We start from the raw sequence: 12,553 nt of genomic DNA on the forward strand, positions 1-12,553 counted from the left end.
CAGTATTCAAAGGAAGAAAAAATGTGAAAGTGTAAATACGCCATTATTTAATAATTTTGCTTAAAATAATTCTTCTAAAATCTTAGGTAAATAATAGCCTCTCACTACTGTCAACTTAAGAGCTGAGACACTTGCAGTAAAGACGACTGCTTCCTACCCTTTCAGGAATTAATGATCAAATGTTATCAATTAAAATTTTCTGAACCAGGCATAGGGGCATATGTTTGTAACTCCAGCACTCGGGAGGCTGAGGCACGAAGACTGCCACAAGTTTGAGGCCAACCTGAACTACACAGTGAAGCCCTGTCTCAGAAGGAAAAGGAAAAGAAAAGAAAATTTCTATTTCTTTGTTTCTATCCATATCTGACATGTGTAGCAAAAAAGGTCATTTTGCTTAAAAAAAATTTTAAGAAGCAAGTTAATACATCACGTTTTTGCTCATGAGCACAAAATTTATAGTCAGTTGTTGCACATAAAGGGTTTATTTTAAATGTTTTAAGGATAGGATAGAGATACATCATAATTATAAAAATTACTTACAGAATTAACAGATTTATATTGTGTATACTTCTAAATGCAAAGAACAGGAAACTGTCTACACATTGTATAAAATAAAATTAAAAATGAATTCAAGCTCAAAAGATGAGGCCATTTACCTAGTTTGAAATGTGAACACGAAGACCTCTGAACTATACACATTCATCCGAACTGCACCAATGATGGAAGATACAGAGCGCAGCATTTCCAAGGAACCACAGACATTTCGACCATCACCAATTTGTTAGAATCAATGTTCCTGTTTTGTCTTTGGAGAACTTTCATTTTTTAAGACAATCAGCTTAAGAGTGTTTTCAGGCACTACAATTTGTGACAATCAGAACAGTCTTCTACTAATGGGTCTACAGTGTTCAGAGATTCAAGCCCAATGCACTTCGGGATTTGGCACATAAAACAAGAATAGAAATGAAATCTGGTTTAGAAGTAACTGTGATTTTTTTAAGAATGCACAGTCCCTTCAAATGCTGCATGACATATACAACGGGAAAATCACCTTCTGTTGGCACTACATTTGCTTCACCAGTGCATTTTTATCCTACAACCACTAGAACAGCACAGTAAGCAAATATACAGGAAACTGAAAACAAATAAAAAGAAAAAAGAAAACAAAAAACCTAAATATCTTTAACATGCAATTCAGTTAGTTACATTGAACATTCTACTTAGAATAGAGCATGCAAAAAAGGATGGTCTGCTTTTAAGGTTCTTCTCTGAAAGTTTTACGTGGCAGCCTGACATCACACACGCACGCACACACGATACAACACTAGAGCAGGTAAATGAGAAAGGCCAATAACTTTTATACATAGATTCATGTCTTGTGTTGTCACAAGTCCCATGATAATTTTGGAAATTAATGTTGAACTCCTAGAACAAGGAACCAACATCCAGATACCAGAAAAATGCAAGCAGTGCATGCAGATCTGAAACATGAGCCTAAAACGAAGCCCGGGACGCGTGGACTCGGGAGCAGAATTAGTCACAGCATTAAGTGAGGCTTAAGTCACCAAAAGAAAAAAAGAATGGGGGAAAAAATATGAAAAAACAACAACAACAAAAAAAAACCCTCCCCTCAGCCCAAAAGGCAATAAATGAACAATGATTAAAATCATCACCATGTTGCATTCCTCTAGCGACTGGGAGATCATGGGTATATTAAAGTTGCTTGCGGAGAGACCACAATGCAAGTCATCAGGTAATGCTAGAAATGTTTCCACTGACCCAACCCTTGGGCTCCTTTAAAAGGAACTTATTTTCCAGCAGGAAGTCACTGCACCACATTCTGCACACCCTCTGTGCGTGCTGGACACACTCACCATCTCGTGCCACATGTCGGTATGGGCTCTGGGAGCCAGGCTCAGCTCTGAGATGTACATGCGGGGAAATAGCAGATCTGCAGGAAGACACCTGTTCACTCACTCTCACGCACACACACGCACACACACACACACGCACACACACGAAGCATCTACGACTGGGGCATCACACTGCTTTGAGAAGCCTACCCCTTGGTGAAGCGCTGGGCACAGGGCGACTGCAGCTGAGGACAGAGAACTGATGTACTACGTTCACGTGGTGAGCAGTCATTACCACCCAAAAGCACAAGGCACAAGCCTTCAGGAAGGCGAAAATGGGCATCAAACAAACCACACATCATGAGGCTCTAAACTGAAATGATTGCTAACATAAAAAACAGCCCTCAAAGACACCACGAGAATCTCAGATCCAAGCCCCTGGGTTTGGTAGGCAGCATGCCCGTGAGGCTCTCCCAAACCACAGGTCAGATTTTCCATCTGCACAGACACTGGTTTCATGCACCTTCATTCTCCTGGCTTATTTCAGTTCTCAACCACCTTACAGCAGTAACGCATGACAAGACCCTGTCACAAGGCTGCTCCTACATCCACAAGCCAACACAGGTGACGGGCCTTCCACGGTAACACATCGCTGATATACAAACCCCCAGGGCAGCAGAGGAGAGGAATCCACATGAATAGCATGCCTGGGCCAAGGGCACATCCTGTACCACCAAAAAGGTGTCAAGAGATCAGTTGTTACCTGGCCAGAGGTCTTCTGTGGGGCAAAGCTGGGGGAAGGGATACTAACCATAATCATATACCAGCAACAACAGAAAACAACAACAACAACAAACAGTCCCAGAGAACACATTAGAAGGCAACAATGCCATTCTTAAACTTACATTCCAAATACAAAAGCACTGTTCTTCCAGGAACTCACCACATACACACAAGCCATTTATGTACTGTTGCCTTTTAAATCCATGAACTAAAACCGATGAGTGACTTATACAAATAACGAACCAGATGTACCATTCAAGACACACCTACGTTACATACTGAGTGAACAAAGGACCTGAACTGAGCTAAAAAGTATTCAAAATTAAAATGTAAACAAAACTTAGAAAGCTTAAAATTAAAGGCAGCCTTTTACCCAGATTTCTCACCAGCCTACCAAAAATGTGTCATTAACTGTTTGTAATTCATATTTGGACTTATAGTTTAAAGCCTCCAGATTCAAACAGGTGCTCTGAGCTCTTAATTTTCAAAATAAATGAACATCCTTATATGCTTCCTGTGCCCTAATTTAATTTTAAATAAACAGCAAGAGTATCATAAACATGACTGATTTGGGTCAAGCACTCCGGTTAAACTGGAGAAAATGTATCACCCATCCCAATCCACAAGGAAAGGACTGCCAGTGGGGTGTGTGTGCACATAAATACGCAGGCACACAGACTCAGATACAGATAGACAGGTCGATATGAGTACATATATCTCAAAAAAGGCAATAACAAAAATACCAAACTATGCTTGCATTGTGGCGGTATTAAAAGTGAAGGGGGAAATGATTAAGATCTATTACAGATTTAAATGACTATGATACTAGCTTAACTTTTACCAACTTGCCTGTAACTCCCCTCCCAACAGACAGACTTCTTGTAAGATGAAGAAGTTCTCCTTACACAAAATGCTTTGTGTTCACATCCATCTGTACTATTCAGAACAAAACCAGTTCTGCTGGCAGAGATTGTGGGTTCGCAGGGACATTTAAGCTTTCATAAACTGGAAAGCAATCAAGTCTTTATGTCTACAAATTATACATTTAATAGTTCCACAAATTTGGCAGAGTTCGCGATGACATCTAGGATGTTTTCACCAAATCGTAGACATAAATATGGAAATCGTCATCAAACTTGATGAAATAGACGGATGGTTTGGCTTCTACTTGATGAATGACCATGCCAGTCCTTTTGGAGCCATCTTCTTTGGCGTATTCCACTTGTTTGCCTACCAGGCTGTCCACCACTTCTCCTGGTTCCCTTTCTGCTGGAGGTGAATCATCTGCATTTATAAGGAAACAGTTAAATCAATCTTTAGATACATAGCCACTTACATGATTCCTTTACTGTAACTTTAAACAGCCTGAATTCATCTTTGATGAGCTAACTCACTACCTGGGGACTTTTTCTTAAAGTGCGGGCCAGAACAGTAAAAGCTTTAGGCCACATGGTCTTGGTCCCAATCACTCAACTCTGCAAGTGCAGGATGAAAACAGCAAAGCAAAAAGCAGAAGTTAATGGGTGTGCAATGTTCCAATGAAGCATCATTTACAAAACAGCTTGTCAGCCTCTGATCTACATAGATGGGTATATGAATAACTGAAGTAACCAAAAAAACAGGCAACAGCTCACTCGGTTCATGTTAAAACATGCCTGTAATTACCCAAAAATAACTCTGACTTTTAAATGGGATTTTAAAGCAAACAACTCCTAAAAGTATGACTGAAAATATATCATTCACTTAAAAGGCGTAAGTGATATTGGTTTTACTCCAAACCCTTAACACTTCCTCACCTCAACTTCACTCCATCCCATTTGTCTTCCTACACCCTAACCTCTTGCTTTAAAAACAAGTGTGACCTGAACTCCAGTCCCAGACCAAGTGGACAGAATCTCCAAGGGCACTCAAGACACTAGCACGATCTGCAAGAGCTGCAGGGAAATAGGGGGACCAGAAGCACAGAGCGACAGCACTCCATCATCACCAACGAGAAAACCAGAAACAAAGTGCCCAGGCAGTTCGGTTTACTGCAGTAATCTCCTTCCGAGTCTGGGGCCACTGAAGGGTTCCCTCACAGCAACGACCTGTTGTCAGGGAAGGCACCTGACATCGAGCTCTGCAGAGTGGGTGCTATCTTGGCACAACTAGCTGCAGTGATCCCCTTGACTCTCACAAGTACGGTTTCCTAGTTTGGACCTTACATTATTTACATTAACAACTGTTTGTCACTTAAATGGAATAAATCCTCTCATTAAACAATAATTCACATACTGCTATTTGATATGTGGTACAGTCAAAACATAATACAAATTAAGTATCTGCATGCAATCAATTCTTTTAAATAGGTTAGTGAAAATCCCAGCACTCTGGGAGGCTGAGGCAGGAAAATCACTTCAGCCCCAGAATTTGAGACCAGCCTGGGCAATGAGATTCTACCTCAAAAAAAAAAAAAGAGTATAAGAGTGCCCATGGATTGGAGCGCTTGTTGAGATCTACTAGCACTTAATGTGGTGATATTATGTGGACTAGCTACAGATTCAACACACTCCCATATCCCAGAATTCCAGCAAACTTCTCTGTAGGAAAAGACAGGCTGAGGTTGGGGACTTAGCTCAGCAGCATAAGCGCCTGCCTAGCAAGTGCGAGGTCGTGAGTTCAATCCCCGGTATCACACACAGACACAAAAAAGACAGGCTGAGTTTAAAATTCGTATGGAATTGCATGGAACCCAGAACAGTCAAAGCAATCCTGAAAATGATCAAAGGCCTCCCATTTCACAATTTAAATACCGCAAAACAATATAATCAAGACAATGTCATTATTGTATACATGACAGACCTATTCAGCAGAAATGAGAATCCAGAAATACACTGAGATATCAAGCTAACTGATTCTCATTAACAGCACAAAGACTTCTACAACAGAAAGAACAGTCTTTGGAAACTGGTGCTCAGACAACTAGGCAGTCACAAATAAAAGAATGAAGCTGAACCTTTACTTCACATGAAAGAAAAATTAATTCAACAAGTATAAAACTCTTAGAGAATACAGGGATAAACCTTCAAGGATCTGACAAGAGATTCTTAGATAAGGTAAAAGCATATGCAACAAGAATAACAGATTTAAAAGTTAAAAACTTTTGTGGCTCAGAGAACATCACTAAGAAAGTGCAAACATAACCCACAGAATGGAAAAAACAATCTGATAAAGGACTTATGTCTAGAATATCGACTCACAATTCAATAACGACAAGTCAATAAATGAATGAGCAGGGGATCTGAACAAGACCTCAGTGAAGACATATAAGTAGCCAATAAGCACATGAAAGACCCTTCCTTCAGACATTATCAGTCATTAGGAAAACTCAAACCAGGACCACAATGAGCACATCATATCCGCTGGTAGGAGAGCTAGGATCAGGAAACACAAAGCGCTGGTGAGAACGTGGAGAAAGCAAAACTCAACACACGGCTAGCAAGAAAGCAGAATGGTCAGGCCATTTTGAAAGTCAGTTACCGTAACCAAGTTATCACTGGGAACTCCATTCCTAGGCATGCAACCAGGAAAATTAAAACCAACAGCCACACAGAAACCTATACGCACACGTTCACAGCAGCAACGCTCATCAACCAAAGGCAGCAACAACCCAAACGACCATGCATGGATAAATGCATAAACAAAACATGGTAACCTGTACAATGGAATAGTACTTAGTCATTAAAAGGGCTGTCACATGCTACAGCATGGATGAGCTCTGAAAACCAAGTAGCAACAAGGACCCTGTATTACACAGAGCATTCACACGGAAGTCCACAGTAGGAAAACCTCTACGGAAAGTAATTACCGGTTGCTTAGGGTGGTGAGGGAGCAGGAAGGAGCACAAGGGAGTGATGGTTGAAAAGCTACTGCTCCTCTTCAAGGGATGGAAACATTCTAAAACTGACCACTTAACCGTAGTGACAAACTCGGACTGCTCATCTCACACACTAAGTGGATGGCACAGGAATTGTACCACAGTGAAACTGTTCTGCCTCTTGAACCAGGCTTGATAAAACCAGGTCATAAGTACCTTTCTACCTTCTACACATGACCATCTGTGACCTGGGATCACTTGTGGAGTAATCTAAATAGATTACCTAGCTACCACCGAAAGAAAGGTCACCAAAGAACAGTTTTCTGACATCAGTATTTACTAAAGTTCCAATATTTACAGACAAAATGATAAACCTGTAGATAAGCTTCAAAATAATTCAGCTGAAAAGCAGGTAAAACAAGACTGGCAATGAGCTGAAAGCTGCTAAGACTGAAAGGAATGTATTTATTTATTCTGCTCTTCCCATGCATTCAAGTATTTTTAAGTAATACATAACAGTAACATTAATACATTTTTAAACAACCTTTATTGTATTACAGGAACCAAGCAAAAATTAGTATCAAACTTTCTTCGCCTAAAATTTCACAGGGTAAAATCCATAATGCCTTTGTGCTCGATGGCTAGAAGAATCATATATCCAAATGTCAACAGTATATCTGCATAAACAACTAAGGACCTTAAAATCCCAATTCCTTTGGAATTACTAACACTGAAAGCTGCCGATATATACTTACTAGAATCGGGCATGATGCGAAGGTCGCCCTCTTTGTAATCATCTAGGAGCTGGTACATGTACAAGACGGGGTCTTTCTCATAGGTGATGTAAAACCACGTGTTCATGACAGGTGCCCGTGCTAAGACCATCCCCCTCCACTCGTCTTTGGAGCCGTCCTCCGTCTCGAACATGTGCTCCACCGCTTTTCCAATCATCGTGTCTGCCAAGTGCGCATCACTGATCCGAGATGTTGCTGAAGATTCAAAAGAAAAACACAAGATTGCAAAGTGTTTTGCTGCACATTTCCCACAAAGACTAAATTCCTAAAGGAGACTGCTTACGTTCCCCATGAAGCACACTCACCAAATGCAAATCCAGAGATGGACTTTGGCCCAAATCAATTAACCAAGAATCTATTTGTTTACACTGTATTTTTTTGGACTCTTCTGCTCTTGGTACAGTACCTAAATTTAACAATTTTATAACTTTTAACTGCTCATTCAAGGTACAGAGAGATTTTTGTTATTGTTTAACAGTTATTTTAAGTGTTGAGATAATTTTAGTCTTAGAGCAGAGTACCAAAAATAGAAGAGTTCCTGTATAGAGGTCACCTTGCTCTCCTCTGTTAATAACTTACATAATCATAGAACATTTATTAAAACTAAGAAATTAACTTGTGCAAGGTGTATGTGGCTTTTGTTGGTGTTGCTTTAAAAGAAACTAACGGTTTATTTCTCATCAACCTTACTTATTTTTGTAGTCTATTAAAAAGGCATACTTTTTACTTTTGCCCCTATAATCTGTTCTCCATAGCAACCAGATTACTGTGCCATTTCCATGTGATGTGTCATTTAAAATGTTCCCATGCCTTCCCAGGCACAATTCTAAAAACAAACAAATGCTCGCCCCAGGTGCCCCTGCCTTGGTTTTAGCATCCTACCCCCACTCCCCACTGTCTCTGTCCTGCCTTCTCCTGCGCTCCTCCTGGAGGACTGTAATGCTCTTCCCTCCCATGCAGGCAGGCTGTCCTCTGCCTGCGACATCAGGGTGGGCAGCAGCATGTTCCTTGCGAGGTACTCGATGGGCCTCTCAAAGTTGGCTGTATGTGTCTGTTTACTGTCTGCACATTCTTAGGAAAGCAGAGGCTTTCTCCCTATTTCTGCTACTTAGCCACAGTCCAGTCTCTGCTGCAGGATTTAATCCTATGGTCTGTGTGATTTGGGAGCACAGGCCTCCCTAATGGGATAGAGACAGCTCTAGCCTTACTTCTTTACCTTTACAAAAGTACTAGGTAGCTGGGGATTTAGCTCAGCAGCATAAGCGCCTGCCTGGCAAGTGCAAGGTCGTGAGTTCAATCCTCGGTACCAAAAAAAAACCTAGCTAAAAGCCAGACTTGGCAGCACATGACTGGAACCTCAGCACTTGAGAGGCTAAGGAGGGAGGATCAACAAGTTTGAGGCCAGCCTGGGCAACTATGTGAGAACCTGTCTCAAAAACTGAAAAGGGCTCAGAATATAGCTCATTGTATAGTCTTCCTAGGCTGGATACCAAGTACTGCAAAAGAGAACCTTGAAATACATTATCATTCCTATTATACTCATTCATCAAGGCTTTTATCTGATAAACAAAACAAAAGGTTAGATTTTTTTGAAAAATGTACTGCTATTCAATTAATCAGGTTCCCAAACAGAATTCTCCTTCGCTTGATACTAAAAATATCACTGGTTTTCTCATGCTAGCATATTTCAGACTACCAGATCTCATGAATTCTTTAAAGTGCTAAAATTACTGAAGATCTAAAAGACATTTATTTAGGTGGCTTGTCTGTCGGTATTTTCTTCTTTAAAAAATAAAAATGAATTAAACATATTTAGAATACCTAGAGAATGCATTTTGATTACAAAAATAAAGCCAGGCATAGAGGCCCCCACCCATAAAGCCCAGCACTTTGGGAAACTGAAGCAAGAAACGTCAAATCTGAGTATACCCTGGGCAATGCAGAGACTCTGCAGTAGCTTGTCTCAAAACTTAACATGGGGACCGGGGCAGGGTGTACCGGAGGTATAGCTTAGAGTTAAGGCCCAGGGTACAACCCATGGTACCACAAAAAAATAAAACGAAACAAAAAAAACGCTCAGCATTTTCTAACCAAAATTTATTAAGAGTGGCATAATTTTTACATTTTGGCAAATCAATGTCTAGCTTTAAAAGAACAATTTGATTCTCTTACCTGCTTCAGCTTTTAACCTATTATTTTAAAATTTGACATCAGACTCCCAAAGATACGCTGATAAAGACTATTCTAATTGTCTTTCAGGAAAGTTTAGATAGTTTTCTATAAAATTACATCAAAAGTCAACAATTGGCAGCTGCCTAGTCAGTAGCAACATAGAACGTGAAACAATTACCAATAAACTTGACATATTAAACCTGTATCTCTAGAATAAAGAACTCCAACAATAAAACAAATAATCCTATTTAAAAAATGATCAAAAGATCTGAAGAGCTATTTCTCCAAAAGTAATACACATATGGCTAACCAGCACCTGAAAGCTACTCAACATGATTACCCAAGATTTAAATCCACAAGGCATCTGTCACATCTATCAGAATAAATAACCACCATCAGAAAGGAAAGTTCCAGCTGGAGACCTGGAGGGAGCTGGGGGCACGCTAGGGGCTGTAAACAACTACTGGAAACTGGAAGGGTTAGGATTTACATTCTGGGCAAGCACTCTACCAAGGAGCTGCATCATGGATGGGTCTTAAAATGGTGCAAGTGTAGAGGAAAGGAATATGACATTTAGAGAACTCCCTATTCTTTTTTTTTTTTTTTTTCCTTTTTCCATTTTTATCGGTACCAGGGATTGAACTCACGACTGCCTGCTTACAAGGCAGGCACTTATACCGCTGAGCTAAATCCCCAGCGAAAACTCTCTATTTAGAAAATTAGAATTACTTTATCCCCTTTCTAGGTACATATCAAAAGAATGAGGAGGGTGCCAAGTAAGCACCTGCGCACTCATGCTCATACAAGCACAATTCACAAATTTATGTCCCAACAAAAAGTGAAGACAATTCTAATATCTACCGGTGCACAAATAGGAAAACAAAATGTGATGCATACATACATATACAATGGAACACTATTTTCAGCCTAAAAGGAGTCAGCAATTCTGTGCATATTAGACAGATGAACCTTAAGGACATTGTGCCTGGGGAAATAAACTGGACAAACCATACATGAAGTTGCTAGAGTAGCCAAATCCGTAAGAGACAGAAGATACATGAGCTGAGTGCCAGGAGCTAAGGGAGAAGGACACAAAGGAGACTTGCTGCTTACTGGCTACCAATTTCCACAATAATGTGAACAGACCAACCCTGCTGAACAGTACACCTGTTTTGGTTGTGTTGGTCTTTTTGAGACAGAGTTTCTCTATGCAGTTCAAGCTGGCCTTGAGTTCACTTTGTAACTCAGGCTGGTCTCAAACTTGCACTGAACCTCCTGCTTCAGTCTCCCGACTGCTGGGATCATAGGCGTGTGCCACCACACCAGGCTTAAAATACTAACTTTTATGTTAAGTTTTTAAATAAATACTATACACTAAATTGCACACTTATAAAATGGTTAAAATACTTTCATGTTTTTTTAACCACTATCTTAAAAAACCGTCAGTCTTGCCAGACATGGTGGTACACATCTATAATCCCAGCTGCTGGAAGCCTGAGGCCAGAGGATCACCAAGTATAAGGTCAGCCTGAACTACACAGACACCTGGGCTCAAAAAACAAAAACAAACAAAACAGAAGAAAACCACTGTCAGTCTCGCCCTGTGACTGGATCTCTGCTGAATGTATGATTTATAAACCGCACACTGCCCACAATGTGTCTGTGAGTTAGTCAGCGGGCAATGCCACTATGCAACTGTGGAGGAATAAAAATGAGGAGAGCAAATTATACCTTACTGTCCTAAATGGGCTTCAGGAAACCCCACAGCGCCCCAGGCCCTGTCTTGGAAAACACTGCTCTGCCATCAGACAATCAGATGATTTATTTTTTTCTCTACCATCAACTTAAAGAAAACATAACTACAGTCCAGTGCACTGCCTTAAACAGTTAGGGAGACTGTATTCTTTCTGTAAGATATAAACAAAGGGTCCATCTATCATGGTGAACACTAACATTAACAGCATCTGACCATGAACTGAACTGGGCATGCATGTTCCCAATGTGCACGCAGGCTTCTGATCCCTCCTTCCAAACCACATTATCCACCTGCTATTACAGGAATCCCCATCTACTGCTGGAAACGGGGGTAACCCCAAATAACCACATCATGTACCAGAGACACCTACTTCCAGAAATACCTGTCTATAGCTGTCCAAAGACAACAAAAGAATCTGTGAACATAGGACACACAGCAATCATATACAGGAAGGCTCACAGAAGCTGGAGCTTTGCCCTAGAAGGGATGGAGACTAACATTTTGGGTCTGGAAGAAATATACAACAGTTATTTAGCACAAATAAATTCTTTAAGTGTGTAATATTTAGCCTGCAAATAAGTGCCTCACATAAGTTAACATTTTAAACTTTGGATATGGACTGAGGTCAAGATGATGAGTAAATACAGGATATATACACAAGAAGTAGAACAAGAATGTAGTCACACTTATAATCACTTGGAAAACTGAGACAGGACAAAATAAAAGATCAAGGCCAGCCTGGGGAATTTAATGAGACCCACCCCAAGAATTTAAAAGAAGGCTGGGAATGTAGTTCAGCAGTAGAGTACCTGCCTAATAACATACATGCACAAAGGCCCTGGATTCAATTCCCAAGTGCTACAAAAACAAAACAAAACAAAAAAACCACCACAAACAAACCAAGAAAGTACAAATTGTTGAAAATGCAAAAGATTTAAATCTAAGAAAGATTTTTGGGAATATCAAAGTGTGTATACAGGACAAAGGAAGATTTAGCATTTATTCTCTAAGGGAAGATTAACAAATTAACTTGCTGTTGTGACAAAGAGTTATTAATTTGTTGGGGAAGCAACTTTCCCAAGAACACAATGATATAGTCTGAAAGAGAAACTAGATTTTCTTTGACAATTTGATCCCCAAACTCCTGCTTTTTAATTCTAGATGTGCTGAAGCTGTATTTTTTAATGCCTTCCACTGCTCAAACACACACTATAATAAACCTTGTGTTTTGGTTCTTACACTTAGCTCAAAGAGCAGACAATTATCATTTATATACAGATTCAATTCACATCAAGATTGTAAACTAAATGTAGAAAAGCTTTTCCTAGTCACTTTACCT

The 12,553-nt window shown here is 40.1% G+C and overlaps 1 protein-coding gene across 7 annotated transcripts in view; it reads right to left on the bottom strand.

Moving 5' to 3' along the window:
• Positions 1-463: 463 nt before the first annotated feature.
• The window catches only part of Spin1 (spindlin 1), an 80,286-nt gene continuing 68,196 nt past the window's right edge, over positions 464-12,553 (bottom strand). For all 7 annotated transcript variants that reach the window (XM_063227281.1, XM_063227278.1, XM_063227277.1 and 4 more), the window contains 2 exons: positions 7,248-7,481; positions 464-3,920 (listed from right to left, as the gene is read on the bottom strand). In XM_063227281.1, coding sequence (XP_063083351.1) covers positions 3,721-3,920; positions 7,248-7,481 — 434 coding nt within the window. In that variant the 3' untranslated portion in view covers positions 464-3,720. The remainder of the gene's footprint in view (positions 3,921-7,247; positions 7,482-12,553) is intronic.

This window comes from Cavia porcellus, unplaced genomic scaffold, assembly GCF_034190915.1.
Source record: "Cavia porcellus strain 051 isolate PalLab524CR breed Dunkin Hartley unplaced genomic scaffold, mCavPor4.1 scaffold_17, whole genome shotgun sequence".
Lineage (NCBI taxonomy): Eukaryota > Metazoa > Chordata > Mammalia > Rodentia > Caviidae > Cavia > Cavia porcellus.